Raw genomic sequence first — 27,662 nt, forward strand, 5'->3', positions numbered from 1 at the left:
TAAAAGCTTTCTCTAATATATGATGTAGATCATGTATTTGCATACATAGCACAAAAAGATGACAACTTTCCCTTTTTTCCATTTTCCCAGGATGTTATGACATTAGTTTCTGATTATCCTAATCTTTTTTGGTTAAAAAGTGTGCCAAAATTCCAATGTGTAGTTTGTTCTAACTTTTTATCTTTTCACTAGTCACAAGGCAGAAGTTTCTCATATAAATGAAATTAATTTGATTATAATTACAACAAAGAAAAGTAGTCTTGTGAAAAACAGCCCCAGGTTTTTCCTCACTTATGTCACAATCAAAGTAATTTTATAATTTAATTTGTGTGCCAAAAAGGAAATATAATTATCTTAATTGTTTATGAACCCCAACACATGATGTACTGTAGTTCCAAATACCTGTTTCAAAGATTGTTAAACATTCCCTTTACAAATGGGAAAAAGCACAGATTTATTTCAATGAGAGTTCTATATTCTGTTTATACGGAGAGTTTGGGAAATGGAAGCTCACTTTATCTCATCGGCCTTATTAAGATTTCCTTCTGCTCAGATAGAATGTTAATATAGCTTATAACAATTACCAAATTATAATTAGTATACACACTTTTCCAAAAAAATGCATAGAAAAAGGGTGATTTTATAATTCATATTCTTTATTTAAGAATAATTTAAATACTTATTTTTATTTTCTTTGAGTATATAAACTTGATAAGAATCAAAATTATAAGACCAATGTAGAGTAGTGTTATGGACTGAATTGTGCCTGCCTCCAAAATTCACATGTTGAAGCCCTAACCCCCAGTACCTTAGAATATAACCATGGAGACAGGGCCTTTAAAGAGGTAGTTAAGATAAAATAAGGTCATGTGGGTGGGCCCTAATTTACTGTGAATGGTGTCCTTATACAAGAGGAGGCTAGGAGACAGGCATTTTCATACACACAGAGGAAAGACCATGTGATGGCACGGCAAGAAGGTGGCAATCTGAAAGCCAAGTAGAGAGGCTGTAGAAGAAACCAACCACTCTACAGACACCTTGATCTTGGATTTCTGACTCCAGAACTGAGAGATAAATTTCTGTTGTTTGTCACCCACTCAGTCTGTGTTACTTTGTTATGGTAGCCATAGCAAACTAATAAAAGTTTTAAAATTTTTTCAACATGTGTTTAAAAATGCCTACCGTAGGGCCGAGCCCGTGGCGCACTCGGGAGAGTGAGGCGCTAGTAGCGCGGCAATGCTCCCGCCGCGGGTTCGGATCCTATATAGGAATGACCAGTGCACTCACTGGCTGAGTGCCGGTCACAAAAAAAAAAAAAAAAAATGCCTACCGTATATTAGCACTGTGAAGTACATAAATGTTTTTGGGTTTTTTTGTTGGTAGCTGACAGGTACGGGGATCTGAACCCTTGATCCTGGTGTTACAACACCATGCTCTAAACCAACAGAGCTAACCAGCCAGCCCCAAGAACACAAATGTTTTAAAAAACAGTTGTTTCAGTCAAGTTTAGAATATTCAGACTTAACTAGGTTAAAGATTACTTTTGTAGCTTTTAGATTTTCTAATAAGCAGAAAGCTATATATATATATATTTCTTATATTCTTTAATAAACAGAAGAGAAAACTGAGTTTTCTCTTTATGATGGCTAAAATAGATCTTACAGTGGTTGTTTGTTTTATAATACATAAAGTCCCTCAATATCATGTAAATGTAGTTTAATTGTGGAAAAGCACTAATGGAAAACAATGTTTCTTCAGCTCAACCACAATGAAATACAAAGAAATACAAGAAATAAAAATCAAGAAATACAGAAGTAAAAAGTAGTGACACTTAAACACTACATTTAACTGAGAATCTCTTGGTGATCTCCAAACCAGTGCTTATTACCAACTGAACACCCATGGAATGATAAGTTGAGGCCAGAGGACTGATAGCTGCAGTTGAGAACAGCGTCCAACCACCAGTGGAGCTGGCATCCAATTTGTTATAAAACAGGAGCAGCTCTTGTATTTGTGGTTGTTGTGAGGAGTAATCACAAAGAATTTCTCTCCAGTAAGAAATTTTAAAACTTACACAACTGCTTTTTCCACTTTTTTTTTTAAACCTGGGCACTAGTTGAAAGAAGGTGTGTTAATAAATGAGAGTTTTGTCTGTTCTTTGTGGTTTGGTACAAGCTGTATAATCTGTTTCAACCCACTCATCTACATTACTTATCTCTGTCACTGAATAATTGAAAGTTAGCCTCACATTTGGGCACTTACTGCATTGTCTTCTCATACATTCTTAATACTATATTGCTAGTAAGTTGATAATGTACCCCCTTATATTAGAAATAAATAATTAATCAAAGGTGCTGAACTCTGAGAATATGAACTGTCAGCTTTCCTTTTCTCCCTAAATATTGAGTTCATTACTTTGATCGCTTGGGTTATCCCATCCTCTGCTGAACATTAAATTAGCATTTGAGAGAAACTTCTTCTGGAAATGAATTAACTAATTTTATTAGAAAGGGACAGAGGTAAATTTACAGACCGTTTTTAGTACTTGCTAATAAATATTCCTAACATAGTTATTGCAGAAAACTATGTGAAGCATTCTTAGGCTATACCAGTATCTATACCTTTTATGAATAACTTTAAATGGGTTACTCCATCCATTCAAACATATTTTGAGTGCCTACTGTAAGATATTATCTTTGTCAAGTTCCTTGGAAGCAGGGCCTGAGATGGGGATTTTTGCTTAAATGATCAGTTGAGGGAGTGCTCTCAGGAGAAGTGGGGGAGGGAGGAAGGACAGTGCAGGGGAAAAAGCTTAGCAAGGATGCAATCTCATCAGGATACTATCTTCAGTCTAGTCCCATGGAAAACTCTCCTTCCAGCTTGAGGGAAGGCGGTCAACTTTTGTGCCCCACGTCAGTCAGTTATTGGATGCAGGCTGTATCCCTCAATGGTATGACTGCTCCAATCTCCTGCTCTGCCCAGGGGAAGAGAGCGAGTCTCCTGAGATGGGGACAGCTGTGAGTTGTTATCAGCAAATGCTTATAAGAGCTAAAGAATAGGCAAACCAGCCAAGTGTGTCGGGGGGGTGGGAGGGGACACCAACAACAACCCCTAGATGACTATCTTAGATACAGTAGTGAAATTAAATTTTTAGAGGTCCCAAGTACCATAGAGATCATATAAGAAATTGCCACTCATTTTCCACATACGAGAAACTGAGGCTCAGAAGCACAGTCCCAGAAGCACCCAATTTGATACAATTCAGATCAAAGCACAAATTTGACTTCCAGCAGGTGTACCTTTTATTATATCCTTATTCCTATTTACTTTCAAAATTTTGTTTTGATTAGTATATAGGGAGCAGAGACCTTATCTCTAATATCTTTCTTTCAGAGAACTAAAAGACTTGATAACATATTTTGGGTCTACATGAGTGTTGTAAAGGGAAAAAATTAACTGCACAAGAATAGGTAACTGGATGACTTCTTCTTGCAATGTGTTTAACAATTGAAAATTTAGAATTTAGATGAGAATGCAAAAAAACCAAAAGCCCCAAACTGGACATAAAAATAAAAAATGAAAGATCAATTTCTTCCTATCACAAGCAATGACGGTGAAAAATCCCAGGGCTGGAATAATGCCTAGAAGAGAGAGCAATGAAAGAGATGTCTCATCGCCATGTGGGTTTTTTTGTTTTTTATTTTTGTTTGTTTATTTTTTTAACAGCGTTAAGTATTTCGACCACATTTTATGAGGCAGAATCAGGAAAGAAACTGAGTCAGGATTCTATTTTCAAGTCTTTAGAATTGACATAGACAAAATGAGGAATTTTCCTTTACTCTTAAAATGTCCTGCCTTTATGGGTATATTTATATTACTCCAAATGTCTTTAGAAATTCTGTAACTGTACCAAATAGCTAAAATGTGAAGGTCATAAATACCCTTTATCTGTTTATATCAGGAATTCTTAACCTGGAGCCCATGGATGCACAAAGGAAGGGTCCATGGATAGAATTCAGATGGTTTTTGAACTTGAATGGGTAAAAAATTACATCTTCAGCAATATTTAACTGAAATTTAGAAAGTCCTTCAGGTATGAATGTTGGCAAAAATGTTCATCCCTATCATCTTGCCATCAATAGAAATCACAGATATTTTCATATCAACATGAAGCTATTATCTCAAAATATCATTTATGCTTATCACTCCCTCAAAAATACTGTAGTGCTAGATCTCAGTACTAGGTCCCTGTCTACAGACACTCATGCACTGGGGCTGGCCAACTAGAATGCAACTCTGGGCCTCCAAATGATGAAGCTGTATAACCACATAACAAAAATTTAACTCAAACAGATTTGGAGAATTTTTGTACTTGTAATTGACTGAATGTTTGTGTTCCTCTAAGATTCATACATTGAAATCCAACCTTCATGTGATGGTATTAGGAGATGGGGCCTTTCAGAAGTGATTAGGTCATGAGAGTGGAGCCCTCACAAATGGGATTAATGCCCCTGCAAAAATACACGAGAGAGCTTACTTTCTCTCTCTCTCTGCTCTCCACCATGTGAGGCTACATCAAGAAGTCAGTGTGCGTGCGTGCGTGTGTGTGTGTAGTGAAAAAGAAGAAGAATGTGATAATAATAAAAGTTAGCATGAGGAATCTGAGTAGAAGTTATTTTGAAATTCTCTGTACAATTCTTGAAACTCTTCAATAAGTACAAATTATGTTAAAAAATGGCACTTAGTCTTAAGTGGACTCACTGTCACACCACTGAAAATTCTGATACCTCGGTTTGCGTCTATCAGTTATTTTTAGCTAATGGTAAATTTTCCCCACAGATTTTTTTGCTGTGCCCCATTTGCTTCTTCATTTGAGTATTTGTGCTCTCCTCTTTTGTTTATTATTTCCCTTGAGCAAATGATGCTGAGCTTCAAACATATGGCCATTTTCATTTTCTGCCAATCACCTACAAAAAAAAAGCCAAAAAAAGAAGGTTAATGAAAATAACAAAAATAAGGTATGGAAATGTGGAAAAGAATGAGTCATTTATTTTCAGAGTCAGCCACTTTGGTTGGCCTCTGATTTAAATCATGAACTTGGAAAAAGCTATGTCATTGCTTTGTGCCCTGTTCTCCTCATAACCTTCCCCCCAGAGCTTATGTTACAGAGTGTTGAAAAGATTAACTTAAAATTGTGCATCTCTGTGAATCTCCATGATTTATGTATTAACGAAGTTACCAAAAATAAATATTCCTATAAATAGTACGCTTGTGCAAATCCTCCTCTTAATATTTTGATCATTGCTTTAGAACTGTAAATACTCTTCACAAAGCTCAAAGTATTACAAGCATTGGCTTGTACTATACTTTCTCTTTGTGGACATTGTATTACTGAGTATTATTGGAGACAACAGGAAATTATGCAAAGGATTTACTAAATCTCCAGTATTTTTCATATTTTTCTTTTTTGTATTATTTTTTTTGTGTGTATATATATATATATGTATATATTGTATTTTTAGGTACTGCAAGTGCCTAAATTATTATTTTTTTCCTTCCAAAGTTTTTCCTTTTGCAGTAGGCATACCATTTTTGCCTACCTGGCACCTGTTCACCTTATTTCTGGCATCAGCATACTGAGTTTCCTTTAGAGAAGCAGGTCTCCCTCAACTCAGTTTATATGATTTAGTTGGGACTGACCCAAGGAGATGGAGACCATGAAGCAGATCTGACCAATCAGAGCAGCACATGCCCTGTCCACAATGATTGATTCAGGAGTGAGTGTGTGATACCAAGAACCGTGAGTCATTCTCATGACTCACACTAAAATTGTCAAGAAACAGGTGATCTCTTTCCACTGGGATTGCTAAACTAGGAGAATGGAAGCCTGGTCTTTGTAGTTGCTATCTTGCTACCATGAGAAGAGAGGATGTCTAAGCCTGTTTCCAACCCAGAAGAAAGGAGAGTTGAGAGATAAAAGGAAGCAATTTCCTAATGATAAGTTAATCACCCAGCTTGGGTGTGCTTGTATAGAAATACCTAAGTTTGCTAATGTGGGTCAACATATTTATTTTCTTTGCTTGATTTGGTTAAGAGAGCTCTGACTAAATCATTTGGTGCATGTGGAAGACATGGCTGGTTGCTTATTTAATATCTATTTTCCCTTTATCCTTAGTAACATAATCTCGACTTCATTCAAGGTGCCAATGGTTCCAGCTTAAAAAACGCACTTCCAAGCCTCTTTTGTAGATGGGTATGAACATGTAACTAAGTACTGGCCAAAGAGATATAGGCAGAAGTTATAGGATAGAATTTATTAGAAGGCTCTTATTAACAGAAAGCTGTGGTGCATCCATTTACTCCTTACCCTTCTGTTTATTCCTGCCTAGAATAAGACACATGATGGTTGCAATTCTAATGGCCATCTCGTGACCTTGAGGAAGCCATATGTTAAAAAAGGCATGGAAGAATGATAGAAAGGCCTGGATTCCTGTTGTCTTTGTGGAACTCCTTACCAGTGTGGATCACCCACTTCTGAAGTTTTTTTATGTAAATCAATAAATTCTTAGGTGCTTAAGCCATTGTAGTTAGGTCTCTATTGCTAATAGCTGACAAAATTCCTAGTTGATACAACACATCTCTGCAGTCAAACATCAATGGTATTTCCTGAAATGGTTGGATTTATTCTGTGTGGATCTAATATGAGGAGAAATGGAACAAGAATAGTTTTGCCTAAAACAGTATGTGGTTCTCTTCATTTTTGTCTAATTTATGAATGTTAGGTGAAAAGCAATCATAATGCTGGCCACTACTACCTCAATTTCTTTTCTTATCCTCCCCATATAATGAAGAAAATTTTGAACAGGTTAAATGCCATAGAGAGTTCAGGATCACAAAGCCTTGCCTGTGTGAGCTTGTAGATATTCTCAACTTTTTCCCTTTTCTTTTTTCTTACTGTCTTTGTCCCATTTCAGGTCATCACCATTCAGTCTGTTGCTTGGGACTTCCTGTGTCTAATCTTTATTCACTAAACCCAGTTCTCTGCACTGGCATCAGAATAACCATTCAATATACATTTATGATTTTTATAAATGCTTAGAAAACTATCACACAAATGAACTGGAGAGTAACCAAAATTAGGCAGAAGGTGGAGGGAAGTCAACAATTGAAGGAAGAGAGTTGCAACAGATGAGGAATAGTACTGAAAGAAATGAGCTATCAAGTCATGAAAATACGTGGAGGAATCATAAATGCATATTACTAAGTGAGAGAAGCCAATCTGAAAAGACTACATACTGTGTGATTTCAACTATATAATATTCTGAAAAAGGCAAAATATGGAGACAGTAAAAAGATCGGTGGTTTCCAGGAGCTGTGGGGAGGGAGGAATGAATAGGCAGATCACAGAGTCTTTTTAGGTCAGTGAAACTGTGATACTACAGTATTAAAACTTATAGAATATAAAACACCAAGAGTGGACGTTAATACAAACCATGAACTTTGGGTGATGATGATGTGTCAATGTAGGTTCATCCATTGTAACAAATATACGACTGTGGTATGGGATGTCAAGAGTGGGGGAGGTTGTACTTGCATGGGGACAGGGGTATATGGGAGTTCTCTGTACTTTCTGCTCAGTTTTGCTGTGAACCTAAAACTGCTCTAAAAATAGAGTTTATTGATTTAAAAAATCTATAATCTTCCAAGAAATATGATAAAATTCCAGGTGTCTACAATGTGATTTTTACAATATCTAGCATACATAGAAAATTCCTACATATGACCCATATTCAGGAAAAGACAATCAATGTAGACCAACTTTGTGATCACTCAGATGTTGGGATTAGCAGAGAATTTTAAAGCAGCTATTATACTGTGCTCAAGAACATAAAGGAAATATGCTCATAATGATTGAAACAACAGGAAATATGGACAGAGAAAAAGAAACTACTGAAAAAAGCTTGGAAATTCTGGAACTAAAAAATAATATCTGAAATTTTTAAAAAATCACTTTGTGGCTTGATGGCAGTTTAGAGATAATGGAAGAGTCAGTGAACTTGAAGATACAACAATCACAATTACCCACTCTGAGAAATAGAGAGAAAAAGATTGAAATAAAAGTGAACAAAACCTCAGTGTCCTGTGAGATAATGACAAAGACTTAATATACATAAATTAGATTTCCAGAAAAAGAAGAGATTAAGAATAAGGCTAAAAAAATATTTGACTTAATAGTTTGTTGAAAAACATAAATTTACAGAATCAAGAACCTCAGACAACCCCAATTAGAAAAATATTTTTAAAATCACTTCGCAATCAAATTGCAACAAATCAAAGAAAGATAAAGAGAAAATCTTGAAAGCAGCCAGAGTACAATGACATCGAACATATAGGAGAGCAACGATATGAGTGATTGCCAACTTTTCTTCAAAACAATGGAGGTCAAAAAGACAAGGGTGCAACTTTCTTAAAGAGCTGGAAGAAAAGTACAGTTCACCCACTAATTTATACCCTGTGAAAATATCCTTCAAAAATGAAAATTAAAGATATTTTCAAGTAAATGAAAACTGAAATTTATTCCAAAGAAACAAAAATATATATCTATAAACATACATGTTAAATGGCTGTCTGGTTAGTTCATTTGGTTAGAATGCAGCCTTCTAACACCAAGGTCATGAGTTTGGGTCCCCACACTGGCCAGTTGCCAAAAAAAAAAAAAAGAAGAAGAAGAAGAAGAATGTTTGTAGCAGCTTTATGCTTAATTCTTAAAACAAAACAGCCTGGTATTAAAAGAGAATGGATAAACAAAGTTGGTGTATTCATACGATGGAATATTACTCAGAAATAAAGATGAACACAGTACTGACACATACAACAGTGTGGATGAATCTCTGGAACAATGCTGAGTGAAAGAAACATTATACAAAAGAGTATATAGCATATGAGTATATTTATACAAAGTTCTAGAACAGTGGTTGTCTCTGGGGAGAGGCAGGAGAATTAACAGCGAAGGAAGAATGAGACAATTTCTGTGGTGATGGTATTTTTCTGTATTTTCTTAGGTGTTTGGGTTACACAGGTTAGTTATTTGTCCAAAGTCATGGAATGGATCACTTAAGATTTATGCATGTGGTCACTATATGCAAATTATTTTTTGGCAGCTGTACAGTAAGAGGATCTGAACCCTTGACCTTGGTGTTATCTGCACCCTGCTCTCCCAAGTGAGCTGACTGTATATAAATCTTATCAAGACATACCATAACAAATATCAAACTCATGTTAACAACAACAACAACAAAACTACAATGACAATACTTCTACATATTCACTCTTTTGTCACACTTATAAGTTTAATGTGCCCAGTTAAATATTTTATTACCATGGAAGATGGGTATTTTATCCATAGTATATGGATATTGGATGATAAATTACATTTGTATCACGTCACAGTGAGTGGGTAGATAGATTTCTAATAACCGTTTTAATCTTTTAACGTGTTCTAGTTCTGTTCAAAATTCCTATTTTTTCTTACCTGCTATTTTTTTTGAAAACTGTTCTTTCAACCCAAATTTTCAAATGTCTTGGCATGAGGTTATTCTTAGGATTCTTTTTATGCGTTTTAAGATCTCTATTTTATTTGCAACAATGTAATTTTTTAAAACTAGGAGCTGATCATGGCTGAATGATGTTATTTCTGTTAAAATTCCATTGTGTACCAATTTTGAAGTGTTGGAAATATCCAGGCCAGACATATTATCAACCTAGTTTAATTTTAGTTTCGTTTCTCAGATTGAGCTTTCCTGATACATATACATAAATAGTATAAAGACTAAAAACCTACATAAAGTAAAGGCTCGAGGTTTATGTTTATGAGTTGTTCCCTCCTCCCTGCCATGGCTGCCAGAAGCCTTAGCTCATGCCCTTATGACACTGCTTTGAATTTTCTTTTTCATTTCTGTTACTATTGGGATAGTCCTTTATTTGTTGCAAGATTAACTATGATTTTAAAACAATTTCCTCAAGCAATTATAAGAGGAAAAAAATCTAGCATTAATAGTTACATGAATAAAAGTGAAAATAAGTGAATCAGCATCTTACTCAAAAGATTGACAAGGAATTATAAAATAAACCAAAGGAAAGCAGAAGAAAGATATTAACACAAATAAAAGCAAAAATTGGTGAGTAAGTAAGCTAAAAAAATAGTAGAGCCTCTGAAATACAATTACAGAACTAGTAATCTGACAAACCAGTCAAATAAACTCAATACTATAATCAAGAAAAAGGAAGAATGCAAAATACACATAATAAAAAATAAGAAGAAATAATCAAGAAACGGGAAAACTTAAAAGAATTATAAAACTTGTTTGCTCAAAACTGCGACCCCTCCCCCCAATTAGAAAACCTGAAATAAAAGCTTAATTTTCTAGGAAAATCATGTACAAAAGCTGACCTCCGAGACAGAAAATTTAAAGAGATTAATTATCATAGAAGAAATAGAGGAAATAGTTAAAGATCCAACTCTTCAAAAGCTCCAAACGCAGACAGCTCCAGGAGAATTTAACTAAACCTCTTAAAATCATATAATTTCAGTGCTGTTTAAAATGTTCCAGAGCAAGAAGGACAAAAAACTCCTAAGTTCATTTTATAAAGTGAATAAATATTGATACAATACCTGGGGGGGAAAAAAGCACAGAAGACCATATACTGATCTACTTATTAATATCAGTGCAAAAATCTTAAACAAATGATAGCAAATAAAATCCAGCATTGCAATAAAAAAAATGATCATTTATGATTTATTTCAGTAATGCAAGAAAACTTCATTAGAATCTATAAGTACAAGTAATGATATTAATACATACACAGTGAAAAATCATATCATCCTGATCCACATAATGACCTTCACAAATAGTGAATGGGCATTTGACAAAATTCAACTATGCTTGATAAAAAAAAAATTCAATAAACTAGAAATATATGGATATTTCCTTACAATGAAAACTATACCTATCTTTGTCCAAAAGTTAGCATTATACTTATGATCAAACGTAAGAAACATTCTCATTAAAGCCAGGAACAGGACAGGTCTGCCAACTCTCATACTATAATTTAGTATTGTAGCCTGGCTACTGGCAAAAGAAACAATACAAGATAAATTAATTTTAGGTATATAATTGCAAAGAAGGTAAAACTGTTACTATTAGTATCTCTGTTAGTACCCAGAAAACACAAGTTAGAAATAGAAGAATTCAATAGAGTAGTGGGGCAGAAGTGTGTTTAGCAAAATAGCTAGCTTTCTTATATACATATTGCAACATAATATGTAATTTTAAAATCCAATTTATAATAGCAATAACAAAAAAAAGACTAAAAAGAAACATGCATATATGTAGAGAATTGTAAACTATTCCTGAAAGACATAAAAGAGAAAAAATAGAAAAGCAAGAATCAGTATTGTAAATATATATGTTTATTTAAAATTTTAAGGCAGGCCAGTTAGCTCACTGAGGCTGGTAACACCAAGGTCACAGGTTCAGATCCCATACGGCCAGCAGCCAAAATAAACAAATAAGTAAATAAAATTTTAATGCAAAACAAATAACAAATATCAACTTTATTTTTAGTACACAATTTAATTTTAAAGCTCATATGGAAAAATAAAACAATCAAAAATAGCCTGTAAAACTCTGAAAAAGAAGAGCAAGGAAGAAAGGCCAGAATTACAGGGTAATAAAACATGTTATATATGCATCAATAATAGATTGATTAAAAGCTACAGGAAAATAGAAACAGAAAAAAAAAATTAGTATTTGACATAGGTGGTATTGGGATATTTGGGTAACCATTTGGAAAAACAAAGTTGGATTCATAACTTACATTATACTTCAGAATAAAGTTCAAATCTAAAGATTTCAATGTAAAAAAAAGGAACCATAAAAGTACTAGAAAGAAACATGTGAAAATTCTTTATAATCTGGGAGTGGGGATGGCTTTTCTATGACTCAAAATCTAAAAAGCATTAAATAAGATTGATAAATTTGAAAATTTGAAAAAGTCTGCATGTCAAATAAACACCATATAACAAAAGACTTAAAGTGACAACACATGATAAAGGGCAAATCTCATTAATAAATAAAGACTTCCTACAAATAAGAAAAGAACCAACAACCCAACAGGAAAATGAGCATAGGAAATTAGCAGAAAGATCATGGAAAGGAAATAAAAATGGCTCTGATACTTACGAAAAGATGTTTAACTCACTCATAATAAGAGAAATGTGCATGATACTTAGAATGAGATACATTTTTTATCTATTGGACTGGCATATCACTCAGCTGGCAATATTGTGAGGAAATAGGGATATTGCTCCTGAAGGAGTATTAGTTGGAATAATCTTCATAGAAGATAATCTGGCAATATTCATCATTATCACAATGCATATGTCCTTTTACCTAGAAATCCCACTTTCAGGACTTTATCCTTCAGACATATAGGTCTTCACATGGACATATAGGTCTTCACATGTACAAAATGGTACACGTATGCAAAGTCACTATTGAAGAATTGTTTACAATTGAAAGATTGGAAACAAAAAGTTTATTAAGTGTGGACAGATAAATAAATTATGATATATTCTTACAATGTGCTTGTTACACATCTTTTAAAAAGATGAGTAAGATCTCTACTATAGACTTTATATTCGTATATGTCTATAAACCCTTAAAGAAATTCTGGAAGGATACATAAGAGACAAATAATGGTCTTTATCTGTGTATGAGGAGGAGCTGGGAATTGAGTGGATAGGGACATGTTTAAATTATGTGTATTTAATTTCATATGCAAGAATTAAACTTAAATAGTTTATATTTTATCTATTATGTTTTATACTTGTAGTGGGAGATTTTTCCATTTTAGTTTAGTCCACCTTTTCAGAACTAGAAATCTCAGTAAAAAAATTTTTTTTGATGTGAAGTCATCAGAAAAATAAATAGAAAGAATGTCATTTTAATTGCCATTTTGAAATAAGTAACACTGATACCTACTTTATATAGAAATGAATTTCTTACTTTAACCAAAAGTATGATTTTCTATTTACTAATGCATTTTTATTATTTAAATAATAACTACATTATTTTTCAGAATCCAGTAGCTTTTAAAAGAAAGTTTTCTTTAGTAAGGTAAAAAAACAAAACAAAAAGTATGAGCTCCCTCTACTGGCTCTGTAGCAGCATATCAAAATGTATTTTGTTTTTATTTGCATAGGGTTCATGCCATTGATTCAATTTGCCACTATTAAATAGTTTTAAGCTCTGTGTTTTTCATAATCTTATACCTTGTAAATTATGCTAAAATGCCACTAATATTGGCAAGAAAGATTAACACTTTAAAATAAACATTAAAGTTTTATTCAGTATGTGCCTGAACCATTTAGTACAACCCTAAGTATAGTACCACGTAACTGTGTTGTACAGGAAAAATTTCTACCTGCACCACAATATATACAGGGGGATTTTAGTTTTTAAATTTATTGTGGCTTCCAAATTGCAGTAATAATAAAACGTGCATGTTATGTTAATATATTAATATTTAGTTGATTAAAAATATGATATGCATATATTGAAGCTAGGAGGAATATAAAATATTTGCATAGGTAAGCAATGATTTGTATAATTCTGAGTCTCTATAGGCATTGTCTTTTTTTTGTCATGACAGCGTAATCTATAATGTACTGATTTATGATGTACTTTACAAAATTTCAAGCTACCTCTGTTCTCTTTTTATGATTTCTATTTTCAACTTTCAGATTACTGATTTGTGTCTCAATGATAACCATCTCATGCTTCTATTTATATACTAAATTTTTTAACTTTTTTGTGCTGTACTTAATCTCCTTAAGGATGCCTTTAAGAAAACGATGTTTTCATCTCTCTCTTTTATAAGTTTTATTTTCCCATTTTTCTTTTTGTTCTGACTGACATTCCTCTCTCAAACTGCTGGTGCCTCTTACATAAGATGTTATTATTATTATTTTTTTTTTTGGTTGGCTTATGAGCTCAATTTTGATTGTTAATATATTGGGAATTCCAAATGCGGTGGAAGGCAAAGTCATTTCTAGTCATTGTATGCAGGAGCCAGTTGTTACCAGCCTATGAAAGCTGCATTAATTTTTCAAGAATTTTGCAAGATAGTTGTTAAACACAGCTTTTATTAGAAACTAATTTATATAAACTTAAAATTATATTACTTATATTAAAAACAAAGCAATGAATACTCAAAACTCATCATTTCCTAATTATTTTACTTTATGTTATTTATGGTAAAATACAGTATAATAGTGTGCTACTGTTAATCTCTTTCCAACTCTGCATTCAGTGATGTCACTGGTAACTTGAAATTGGCTATGACTGGAGAATTTACATTATGGAAATTGGCAAACAATACAAAGCTAGGCTTGACTTGTTGTTTTGTTGATTGTGTATAAGAAAGTGATACAGAAAATATTACATCTGTAACAAGCATTTGGGAAAAATCAGCTAAAACATTTTGTGAAAACCAATCGGATATATGGAATTTACAACACAGAATATTGCCTATTTTATTATTATTTATAAATAGTGTGCTACACATTCTTCATATCATATGTACGTACATATGAGGGGTCTTCAAAAAGTTCATGGAAGGATTCATATTATCTTTTAATTCGATTTTTCCATGAACTTTTGAAGTGCCCTTGTATGTATCCATACATTTCATTTTCTAGGAAGCCAGTTGTTAAACATTAACCAGCACATCACTGGAGACTCTACCACCGGAGTCTCTTAGTATAGGCAGACAGGCGCTCAATTCTCTGTGAGGCTCCTGGGGGAAATCACTGACTTAGGACTCGCCCAGCCTCAAGGGTAGTGCTGTGGTTTTAAAATACGTTCACAAATTCTTTGATATGCCTCCTCCTGCTGAATGTGGGCTGTGCCCAATGACTCTAATGAATAAAATGTGGTGGAAGTAACTGTGTTAGACTTCCAAGGCTAATTTATAAAAGACATTGTGGCCTCTGACTTGCTCTCTTTTGGATTACATGCTTTGGCAGAAACCAGCAGCCATGTGATAGATGCTCAAAACATCTATGAAGAGGCCCACGTGGTGTGGAACTGAGGACTCCTGGCCGATATCCATTTTGGAAGTAGATTCTCCAGATTCAGGCAAGGTTTCAAATGACTGGCCCCAGCAGACATCTTTTTAAAAATTTTTTTATTTAAACATTTACTTGTACATATTTGTGGGATACGGTGTGTCATTTCAATACACGCATATGATGCCTAATGATTCACTTAGGGCAGACTATTTAAAAAACGTATTATCTATTATGTGTTAGATTTTGGAAATAAAATAGTGTATAGAAAAAAAGGTTTTACCTTCAAGGAACCTAATCTTTTAATGTGGTAGATAGACAAATATAACAATACAGTGTGATATAACTATAACAGGGATAAACTCTGTGAACACTCAGCCCAGTCAGGGAAGGCTTCCTGTAGGAAGTGTTTTTTTAAGGTAAGTTCTGAAAGGTGATTAGGAGTTAGGTGAAGAATAGGGTTGGGTATGGTAAATTTTCTAAATAGAAGGGGCTCCTTGTGCAAAGAACACAACGAAGGCTAATTTGCAATAATTAATTAAGGAATTTATAGGCCCTATGTAACAAAATATTATCATGCTCTCCAATTTGAAATTCAAAATAAAAATAATGTTAATTATAAAATACATGTGAGGAAGTCCTTCTGCCTGATTTTTCTCATCATGTTTAATTTGATACTTTTTAAAAAATACTGAATTCTCTAAAAAAATATATTCATGCTGCTGTTTTGATAGTTTCTTCAGCATATGTCAGTTTGCCTATTGCACAATGCAGTACTATTTGCTTGGGGAACTCAAATAACATTGGTATGCCATCACTGAAGAGTGTGAAAGGTGGAGAGAAAGAGAGGAAGCTGGAGAGCTCGGCAGATGTCAATTAACAAAAGATCTAGGAAAGCATGTGGCTAAGGATGTGGTATTTGTTGATTACTGACCTGAGTTCGATCTTTGCCATATACTCATTGTACATGCCTGGGCAACTCAAAGACTTAATTTCCTTAGCTGTAAAATGGGAATGCTAAAGTGTAAGGATTAACATAACAAATGTAAAGTACTTAGCAAAGTGCTTAATACCATAAAACACACATAATTTCACTTAGGTATTATTATTAACAAATTTGTACTTCAGCTTGGGAAATGGGGAGCCAATGAAGGATTTTGAGTAGGTAGTGATGTGATTAGAGTGAGCTTTAGTGGATTTCTTTGGCTGCAGTGTATAGTCTGGGTTGAATGACACTGAGTAGACTCTAGATATGCTTAGGAAAAAGACTCAGTAGAGACTGATGACTGATTGATAGTGATTGATAGTTGAAGGAGAAGAATGATACCTAGCTTTCTGACTTGAGCAATTGGATGATGATGGCTTTCTATGAGTTAAGTGTCACAGGAAAGTAGCAAAACTGGTTAGTGAAGATAATGAGTTCAGTCTGAGACAGATTGACTTCAGATGTCTGGAAGATATCCAAATAAGGACATTTGGGAATCATCAACACATGTATAGTAGTTGAAATTTTAGAAATAGATGAGATGGATCAGGCATAATGTTTAGACTGAGAAAAGGACCAAAGATGGAATTCCAAGGCACATGAACATTTAATGGATGGGAAGAATGGTTGAAGTTCAAGAAAAAACTGTGAAGCATCCAGAGAAATAAATGTCACACTTGGTCATACAATGTAGGATTGAATGTGGACATTAGATTTAGTCAATGTTAGTGACAAGCAGGTCACTGATAACCTTGGTAAGAAGTGTTTTGGTAAAATTATGGAGACAAAATCTAGTTCACATTGAATTGAAGTGGTGAGAGGAGAAGAAGCAGAGACAGTAAGTACAAACAACTGCCTGTGGAGAGAAGAGAAAAGTGAGAGTGGCAGCTGAAAGCAGATCTGAAGCTGTTAGGGAGTTGAAGAGTTTTCTCTTCTTAAATGATTGACACATAAAGTCTGTTGTTTTGAAAAGATCAACAGCATCAGTACTCTAGTCCAAACTTCCAACCTCTTACATGGACCATTGTAATATTTTCTGTCTTTCCTTCTTCTACCATTCCCCGTTGTATCTTCTCCTGCCATTCCTCTTCAGCCCCATATATTCTTCATATAAATCTAATTATGGCCTTCCCTTACCCGTGTAAACCAGTTGTGGCGGGTTCTTCTTTCTTGAACTACAGTGGGTGCACCTCTCAATATGCTCTGGCAAGAGAGATGAGGGGAGCTATGAGGTCTCACACCGCTGGTGAGTGTTCCTTTCCATGAAGTAATTCAATCTGCTGGTGAGTATTCATCCTTACTTAATAATTCACAAAAGAGAGGGTGATGCCCTTTCTCCTTTGCTCTCATTGTTGGCTGGTCCCCTGCAGGTATTCTCTCCCTGAGTCCTTTTTACCACACCTGAGCTTCCCAAACTGAACAAACAATGGTGTTTTTAGCAGTATTTTTATAGAAGGGTACCAAAACATGCCAAAGCAGTCCAGAGTAAGAGAACTACAAGTTGTGCTATTATTTTATGGAACTCTTTATTTTATTCCACATGGGGAGAGGAAAAAGTCCTTACGTTTTAGAAAAGCATTGTCTAGTAAAAATATAATATGAGCCACATATGTAATGTTAAGTTTTCTAGTGGCCATATTTTTAAAAAATAAAAAACAACCCCCCCTAAAAAAAGGTTGAAATTAATTTTATTAATATATTTTATTTCACCCAATATATCCAAAATATTGTCATTTCAATGCACAATTAATATAAAAAGTATTGAGATATTTTACTTTTTTGTTCTTTTCGTTACTAAGTCTTTGAAATCTGGTGCATATTTTACACATATCGCACACAATTCAAACTAGCCATATTACAAGTGCTCAATAGCCACACATTGCTGGTGGCTGTGGTAATAGATAATTTAGCTTTAAAATTTTAGAGTGTGTGTTATGAGGGCATTTAATTGTGCCTGATGTCTGTTATTCCAATGTTATGGTTGTTTTCCTCTGCTCATGTTCTGGCCCTCAATGAGAATGGGCTTGAATTTCAAAAGCCCTAATTAAGGTTCTACATCATTACTTTTGCAACAGACAGTTTTGTCCTGAGGCCATTAAGGAACCAAGAATAGCTGCAGAGATGAACCTTCTTCAAAAGATTATATATTCCTTCCCCTACTTCAGTTAGTCAGAGAATAAGAGACGGAAGAGGAGGATAGGGTGTATGCATATTTTTTTCTCTTATTCTTGGCTTGAAGGACAGAGACATCTCTACAATAAATATTTGTTGCAAAAAAGTAATGAAATGAAATAAAATATGACAGAGTACCCACAAGCAGCTCTGTGGGGATTATATGCATTTAAGCATGTAAATACCTACTTACCATGGAATCCCAAGGTGAAAGTTTGTGAATCTCCTTTCCCTTGGGTTGGATTTCTTGAGGTATTTATCCTTACAAGAGCTAACGGAATGCCATATGTCATATGACAGATGAATAAACCCCAGGATTCCTGACTCCCAGTCCAGACTGCCAGGCTCTTACCCAGGTTATGCGTTTTATTCTCCAGTGTTCATTCATTTAACAAATACATATTAAGAGCCTTTTGGGTGCTACAAACTTCTCTAGGCATTGAACATACAGTTGTAAACAAGACAGACAAAAGTCTCTGCTGCCTTGGAACTTACATTCTAGCCACTATAGAAGGTCTTCCCAGAGATCTTTTTGTCTTTTGGGTCCTGCCTTAATAGATTTTTTAAAACCGTTTTTTATTTTGGAAAATTTCAAACATATACAAAAGCTGAAAGAAATATAATCTTCAACCATCATCCAGTTTCAACAATAATCGACTATGGCCAATCTTGTTTCATTGGTACTCTCTCCCCTTACCCTATTTTGAATTATTTTGACAGCACAGACATATTATTTCACTGACAGATTGTTTTTTAATAATATTTTTTTTCCTATGGATACTAAGATTTACACTTATCTGTCATAATTTGTGGCAGTTTATACAGGAGACTTTGTGTGTGCGTGTATGTATGCATGAATATGAAATATATGTATATATATATTTTTTTATGTTATGATTATTACCTACCATAAACACATCAATAAACGATAGTTCCACAGCACTTCTGAACTGGAGATGGAGTCATTATAACTAATTATTGGTATAAATAGAATACTCACTGAAGATTTGGTGATTGTCCCTCAAACCCATTTATACCAGAAGTGCTCTGTTCCTTTTTCGGGGGAAATGATAATACATCTTCTGTTCCCAGTTTACACCATCAGCAATTGATGAAGTGTTTCCTCTTGAATTACTTAAGGACATACCTCACTATAGAAAGCCTTACTTTTTTTTTTTTTTTTTTTTTGCAAGTAATCAGCGTCTAGTCTCAGGTAAGAATACTATATTCCCTTTGCTAACATGGTCTTGATCATACTTTTAGGGAAATAAAAACCCTGGTATTACTATGTTAAAGGATCATTTGCTTTCTTTCTTTAAAAATTCCTAAATTTAATTAAGTTCTCTCTTAGAAGTATGTGTGGGTGTGTTCATGTTTTTAATTTATACTGCCACACTGAAAACTCTTCAATAGCTTCTCAGCATATTTTAAATAAAATCCAGTCTAAAAATCTTGACATGACATTTTTTATCTTTAATTTGACCTACAACATTCTTTCCCCTTCCCCCAACATGATACCTCCCACCTCTCTGGCCTTCTCTAAGATCCTGGCTCTTCTCTACCTCAGGAACATCCTATGAGCTATTATGTGTGCCTGGAATGTTCTTTTCTCTACTTTGCTTCACATGGCTAACTTCCATTCATTATTCACTTTTCTTAGTCATTTCAATATTATATCCTTTGAGAAGTCATGTGTGAACCTGTCAAGTCTAAATGGCTATAATGCTTCTTGCTTCCTTCTATTTTCTTTCATAATACCTATCATAAAAATAAATTATACATTTTTTTCCCTATATGATTATTTGTTAAATGTCCCTCTTCCCCGCTAGGCTATAAGCTCCATAGATACCATGTCTTTTTTGTCTACTGCTGTTCTCAGGTAGCAGTATGTCTGAAACAGAGCAGACCTCCAGTAAACATTTGCTGAATAAATAGATTGGAAAGATTCACCAGAGTGTAAGATTTGAAAATAGGAGGTAAAGGAAATAACTAATGAAACAAGGCACACAAGGAGGCCAGAGGAGATTTAGAGAACCACTCAGAAAATAATGTATATGTACTATAAAAATATAAAACGATAGGTGCTAAATCAATGATGGCCATAGAAAGTCAAAATCTTGTTAGAATGAATGTCTGGGTAGAGATCATATTTAATTGAGATGGCAGGGATGGTTTCAAAGAAGTAATCAGGCCAAAAGGAATGGTTACATTTTACTATTCACTTTTTTAAAAAAAATGTAAAATAGAATGAATTGGATGATTTAAGGCTTACTGGAGAGTAGCAGCTGTGAAAGGGAAAAGGAGAAAGCAGGATGGAGCAAGGGAGCCATTAGATTGCCATGCGGGGCTGACAAAGCTTCTGCCATCCCAGCATTGAGCAGGTTCTTATACTATGCCTTGCTAAGTCTTGAGCTGGGGATGGTCATGGGGGAGAGGGGTTGCCCTGAGAATAGCATATTCTCAGCTTGAAAGCTGAGGTGAACCTAGAAAGAATTAACAGCTGGAGGCTGTCAATTGACTACACACCTTGAAGTTGGGCAGTGAGTCCTTTCTTGAAGGGGAATCTGAATAGCACACCTCTAGGACTGTCATGCATTGTAAAATGTCAATTCAATCCAAATTAATCCATAAGTTCAAGGAAGGATTTTTTTGACAAGTTTGACAATCTTGTTCTAAGTATTTGGAAAATCAAATGTTCACATTTAGCCAAATTAAACATGAAAAAGAGTAAAGAGGAGAGATTTTCCATTATATATTAAGATATGCTATAATACAATCGTAAATTTAAAATAACATGGCACTAGTATAGTTATAGCCAAACAGACTAATTGAAAAAGAGGTCAGAACCAAAATCATGTATAAGTGGATATACAAAGATATAATAAGCAGCATCAAAAATCAACGGGGTCAAGGGTTTGTATCAGCCAGCTGCCAAAAAAAAAAAAAAAAATTCAATAGGAAGGGATGGACTGTTAAGTAGAATTATAGAGAAAAATTAGCTCACCATTTGGAGAAAAAAAAAATGGGCTAGATGCCCACCTTCCACAATATACAAGGAGGTATTTCAGAGAATAAAGATGTAAATGTAATTCTCTGAAGAGAGAAATGAACTATAAAAGAAATAGAAGAAAATATAGTATATCCTTGTGATCTCGAAATGCAGACTGGTTTTTTAAACAAGACCTCGAAAGCACTACTGAAAGTAATAAGATTGTATCTACCAACTAGGAGAGAGAAGTGAAGAACGTAAGGAGGAGTTAAGCACACTATAGAGAATAATATGCCTTGTATCAGGGTAGCTAAAAGATGAAGGCAATTCATGCCAATAAACAATATACAGATACAGGTCTGTTAGAAGATATAGCATTATCTTGCTTATCCAAAATAATTTACACTGCCTTTGCTTCCTTCCTATTTAAAATGAAGCATATGAGGGTACTTCAAAATGTTTGTGGAAAGATTCATTTTATCTTTTAATTCTATTTTCCTTGAACTTTTTGAAGTACCCTTGTATATCCTTCAATAAACATTTTTTGAGTTCTAGACACTGTGCTAAGTGCAGGAAGCACAAAGAGGGATAAGTTTGAGTCCCAGTCTTTAAAAAGTTCATTATCAGAGCTGAGAAATATGAGAAAACTAAATAAAATGTTTTAACTCCTATTCTACAGGTAGGAACCAAGAGGCAACTACCTTTATCTGGGGTATCAGTGAGAAATTGGTATTTAAGCAATGAGGAAAGGCATTCCAGGCAAAAGAAATAGCACTAACAAAGTCACAAGGCCTTGAAAGAGCATGGTGTGTTGAAAAATGTGAAGTAGGTAACCTAATACTGGATTTTCAAAAATATTTATGTTACCAAATAGAGCAAGTAGTCTATGGCAGTTGTTTTAGTCTTCTCTTAGTAGCACTGATTATCACATTAGTTAAGTGTCACCTTTGAAGACAGAGCCAAAGAAGATAAAGCAGTGAAGTGATGAGGGATAAATGCCAATGGTTAGGGAAGAGAAGCGTGCTAGGAAAAAACGCTAAGTGACCCTGAAGTGATAACAAGCACTGTACCACTATTTAGAGGAGGAAGAGATTGCGATCAGCTGCAGCGGTCAGGGAAGATTTCATGGAAGTGGTAGGGGCTTCATTTGGTCATTCAAAAAATATAGTTGATCCTTATTATTTGCAGATTCTGTATTTATGAGATTGCCAGTTCATTTAAACTTATTTGTAACCCAAAACCCAATACTTGCATAAATATTTGTCCTTTCGTGTCTGGTTTATTTCACTTGGCTAAATCACTTTAATCAACACCCTGGTTTATTCAGTAGCCGGATTCTAATTTGCACCCTACTCTATATGCTGAATTTTAAAACAAATGTCTAGCCTTGTACTTGATAATCTTTCCACTTAATGCTTAGGAAACTTCACTCTAACAAATTACAAACTCAGAGCTCATAAGAACAAGTCATTCTACCACTGTGTCTCCCATAAACAGCTTTTATTGGTTTACTTACTGTGTCTTTAAATTGTGAATTATTTTCATTTTCACTATAGCTCGTGGACCCTAGACCTCTGCAAAATTCCACCTAGCACCTTAATGGTAGTATATAACAGTACATAGAAAGAATTCAGGCAGAAATCAAATTTATTTGACCACCCTCGAGAAGGGAAGTCTATTTATTTGAGATGCTGTTATGCTCTGTCTTTTGAGTCTATGTAATTTCCCTATCTGAGATAGGTCTGAATCTGGTCTAAATGAAGAGAATTTAAAAACAACAACAAAACTTTTCCTGTCTTTAGCCGGGGAAGAGTCCGAAAGTCTTAGACGGCTGGAAACTGAGAGCCTTCTCACCCTTCTCTTGGGGCACCCCTAGGTTATTAGGACTTTGACAACAATAATTTTGGATAAGACACTAATCCTCTGGAGATCTCCATGGATGAGATGAGACCAGCCTGTGTTTACCAATCTTGTCCACATACAGCACACACAGAATATGGCACTGGTAGGGCACTGAGGTATGACTCGGCAGCACAGTGCAGGACCCCTGGAGGCCACAGGCCGCCCTGCGTCCGGCACGCAGGTGCGGACTCTCGCAAGGAGCTCTCCATCCCGCAGGTTCGTTCCAGCTGACACGCCACAGCCGTCTTACAGAGAACAAACTGGGGCTCCCGCTGTTTCTGAAGTCAGAGGCCTTTACCTCCTTTTAAAACAAGAAAGTCTTTATTCATTACGAAAACCAAAGAGTAAAAAGGCACACAGGCCGCAAGCCAAGCAAATACTCCGAAATCAAAGCACTCGCCCAGCGCACTGTCCGCGAATCTTGCGTCTCTTCCCAGCAGCCTCCGGGAGTCACGCGAGACTTCACCAATTCTCGCGAGATTTATCGGCAGCCATCTTCTTGGGGGTGCTGGGAGCCAGGAAGACCCCCCGAATCGTCCCCATTGAGCTGCCCTCGGTTTTCGCTTCCTTTACTTTTGCCTTTTCTGCGTTACCAACAAGCACCTAGTCCCGAGGCTGAGGGAAAGTCCTGGTCTAAGCGCGTGTGGCGCTCCGGGTCTCGGAAGATTCTCTAGCGAGGAGGGAAAGGGGAGGGCCCGTGCAAACCGTTGCTGCCTTAGCCCGGGCCGGGGTCCGGGGAGCGGGAGCTCCTGGCACCCCGTGGACTCGCGGCCTGCGGCGGTCTCCAGGGAGCTGTTTGCAGACGGGGGCTCGCGGGAACCTACCACCAGCGCCTCCCACCGCGGCCCACGCGGGCGGCGCGCGAAGGAGGGGGCGGGGGCAGCGGCGGCTATAGCGGCCGCGACCTGGGCGGGCGGAGGAGTGTGACGGGCCTTGGGGCCGCTGTGGATGGTTTCTAAAATGATAATTGAAAACTTCGAGGCACTCAAGTCCTGGCTCAGCAAGACTCTCGAGCCCATGTGAGTATCCGGGGGTTATTTTCTTGCAGGGATGGCAGTGGGAGGTAGGCGGACACACAGATCTGAGCAGTTTCCTTAAGTGCCTGCGGTGGAGGCCGAAGCGGTGAACGGAGGTCCCGGGGCTCTGTTTTCTCCTCCTTGTTCACCCTCGCTTCCAGGTTTGAGGTAGCCCTGAGAACTTGAGCTGAGCTTTATTTTATCGCCGGCCTGGTCTTTGAATCGGTGTCTCCTGCTCTTTTTTTCCCGTTATGTGTAGACCGACCCCAACCTCTTTCCACACACCTATGTTTTCCGAGGGCCTCAAAATCGGTTTCTTTTAGTGAATCCGAGCATAACCTACTGCCTACAGACTATTTCACCTTGGGTTTTTTTTTTTTTGTTTTTTGTTTTTTTTTTTTTTGGTAAGTGAACGGCCCTTAATGAGGATTAGGACAGTTCTAGTTTAAATCACTCACGTTTCACCTAAATACAACCTCTGAAAGAAAGGCCACGTCTCCATGTGCTATCTCGCTCATCTGCACCTCTCTTAACTGATTGAGGATGTAACAGGTGCTAAGGTGCCAGTAAAATTCCCTTTTCCCGCCTACATGTTCGTTCGCTTCGAGAGGAGGAAGAAAATTCAGTCTTCATCCATATGCAATATTTAGCAGTTTTAAGTGGGATGCTATAGATAGACTGGGGGGCGGTTAGAGTGCTAAAATGTCTTAGAAAGAGTGTTTTAAGGATTTATCAGTACAAAATATATCATAGACCAAGTGCTTTATATCATAATTACTTGATTTCCAGTAAACAATTTAAAATGCAGTGAGTTTACTAATTTAATAAGTTTATTAAGCACCTACTGTGTACTGTGGGAGGCTTTGGGATTAGGGATTTTAAATTCCAAAGTCGACAAAGCATAAGTAAATAAGATCATTTCGGATAGTAGTAGAGCTATGACCATAAAGGATTCGAGTGAGGGGTACTTCTCATTGTGTGGTCAGGGAAGGCCTCTCAGAGTAGGTGCAATTTGAGCAACACCTAACAGGAGGAGGAACCAATCTATGTGACAATATGAGGAAAGAACATTCCTTGTAGAAGGAAGAGCAAATGAAAAGACCCTGTAGCAGAAATGATTGTGGCATGTTCCTGGAAGAGCAAGAAGGCCATTGTGGCTGCAAGCTGTTCAATCTTTAGATGGGAGAGAGAATGGAAAGACATGAAGTTGGAGAAGTAGGCAGGGGCCAAATCATGTAGATCTTTTGTCCATGGTCAAGAGTTAGGATTTTATTTAAGGTATAATGGGAAGACATTAGGTGATTTAAAGCAGGCAGAGACTGATCTAATTTTGTTTTAACTCTGCCTGCTTTGTGGAGACTTAAGGGGGCAAGAATGGAAGCAAGGAGACTTTTCTGAAGGGACTATTGTAGGCAAAGATGTGGGTAATTTGCTTTAGAGTGATGGGGAGACAGAAATTACCAACTGTGTTTCATAAGTAGATCTGATAGAACTTGGTCATGGATTGGATGTGGGCGATGAGGGAAATGGAAATCAAGGATGATGTCTAAGCAGCTGGATGGGTGATGGTAGAAGAAATTGGGAGAGAACAGTTTTGAGGGGACAAGGAAAGAGTTAGTTTTGATCATTAAGTATGAGGTGTTTGTTACACCTTTAAGTGAGATAACAGATAGGTCATTGGATATCTGAGTCTAAAACTCAGGACAGGACTAGAGAAATTTGGAGTCATGCAGATAGTATTTAAAGCCATGAAATTATGGGAGATTTCCTAGGAAGAATGTGTAGGGAAGGGAAGAGGTCCTAGGAGAGAGGTAGGAGGAAAACTTAGACAATATGTCACTAAAGAAAAGAAAAAATGTATGACAAAGGAGGGGAACTGCTAATTTGATGGGATGCTGCAGAATGGGTTAAAAAGGTGGAGGCAGACAGTGGACCTTAGATTTGGCAAGGTGCAGGTCATTGGTGACCTTAGCAAAATAGTTTCACTGGAGTGGAATGGTGTATGCAGAAGCCCAATTAAAATGGATTGGAGAGAGTGTGGGCAACATATTATAGGGGTTGAGAGGGAGAACTTTGGAGCCATAGTTGGCTGGCTTTGAATTCTGCCTCTGCCCCTTACCAGCTGCATAATAATTGGTAAATTACTTAACTCAGTGCCTCTGTTTCCTCATCTGTCAAATAAGGAAAATAACGAACATAAAGAAAATCTTAGAATGCTGCCCGGTGTGTAATTAGCACTCAGTAAGTATTAGACGAATAGAAAAGTTACTGTTTTGATTGAAATAGTTTTCCTTATGTTAAGTGTTCAGTTTTCAAATTCAAAAAATTAAGCGTTCGGTTTCAAATTTTCTTTACTGCCATTTCCTTTTTTTTTTTTTTTTTGCTAACCTAAAAGAGAAGACTTTAATAGCTACTTAGTGTGTACACTTGCAGTTTTACTTTAGTTTTAATAAAGCATATTCCATGTACCATAAAGCCTACTCAGATGGCTGTAGCACTGTAGTCATTACTACTGTAATAAACAAGGAACTGCTAATAAAGCTTAGGCAGTGATAGGAACTGTGCGTCCTTTTCTAACATACATTGCTGTGGTAAAATTGAGCCCTTATCCAAGTTGCTGTTCCTTTAATTGTGTTTCAGGGGGGTTGTTTTAGGTGATGACTTATATAAGCTGATACCAATTATTTGAGACCAGTGGTTTCTGACCTTGGTTTGTTAAACTTTAAGATGTTTGTTATCTAAAGGGATTTTTGGCTTTAACATTGTAACTGCCAAGCTGCACTTGTTTGAGAGAGAAATGTGAAGAGCCAAGGGTATGATATAACTTGAAACTTACATAGAACTTTTTAGCTATTTGTGCTAGTAAAGTATCTCATGGTTTTTTGGACTTACCCTGCATTTTGAATGTATTAATTCAGCAAACTTTTGAGTAGTTAAGTAACTCTGTTCTAAGCAATGTGCCAGATTTTGGGGAAATAGCAGAAAACAAGATATGAAATTACCATTTTCATATTTACCATTTAACAGGGAAGACAGATGTTGAACAAATAATTGCAAGACTAATGATTGTTGTGAAGAAGCCCAGAATGCTGTCAAGATATGTGTTTGGGGAGGTCAGGAAGGACTTCCCTGGCATGGTAATATTTGATCTTAGCTTGGAAGAATGATGCGTAATTTGCTGGGGCAAAAGGATGGGAATAGAGACCTGTGAAAGCATTCTAGGTTTTGGAGAACAGACTGTGTGAAGGTCCTAAAAATGAAAGAAAAAAAGGTGTCTTGGGGAAATTGAAAGAAATTGAAAAGAGAGCAGGGGGAAGAATGGCAGTGGACAGCTCTAGAAAGAGGAGCCATATCACACAGGGCTTTGTTGAGTTATGTTAGGGATTTTAGATGTTATTGAAGGGTAATGGGAAACCAGTGAAGTATTTTAGGGCAGGAGAGTTTTCAGATTGATGTTTTTTTTTTTTT

General features: G+C 36.0%; 1 protein-coding gene across 12 annotated transcripts in view; it reads left to right on the forward strand.

The window, feature by feature from the left end:
• The first annotated feature begins 23,683 nt into the window (after positions 1-23,683).
• The window catches only part of RBM26 (RNA binding motif protein 26), a 77,349-nt gene continuing 73,370 nt past the window's right edge, over positions 23,684-27,662 (forward strand). For all 12 annotated transcript variants that reach the window (XM_063102367.1, XM_063102374.1, XM_063102368.1 and 9 more), the window contains exon 1: positions 23,684-24,197. In XM_063102367.1, coding sequence (XP_062958437.1) covers positions 24,127-24,197 — 71 coding nt within the window. In that variant the 5' untranslated portion in view covers positions 23,684-24,126. The remainder of the gene's footprint in view (positions 24,198-27,662) is intronic.

This window comes from Cynocephalus volans, chromosome 7, assembly GCF_027409185.1.
Source record: "Cynocephalus volans isolate mCynVol1 chromosome 7, mCynVol1.pri, whole genome shotgun sequence".
In the NCBI taxonomy this organism is placed as follows: domain Eukaryota; kingdom Metazoa; phylum Chordata; class Mammalia; order Dermoptera; family Cynocephalidae; genus Cynocephalus; species Cynocephalus volans.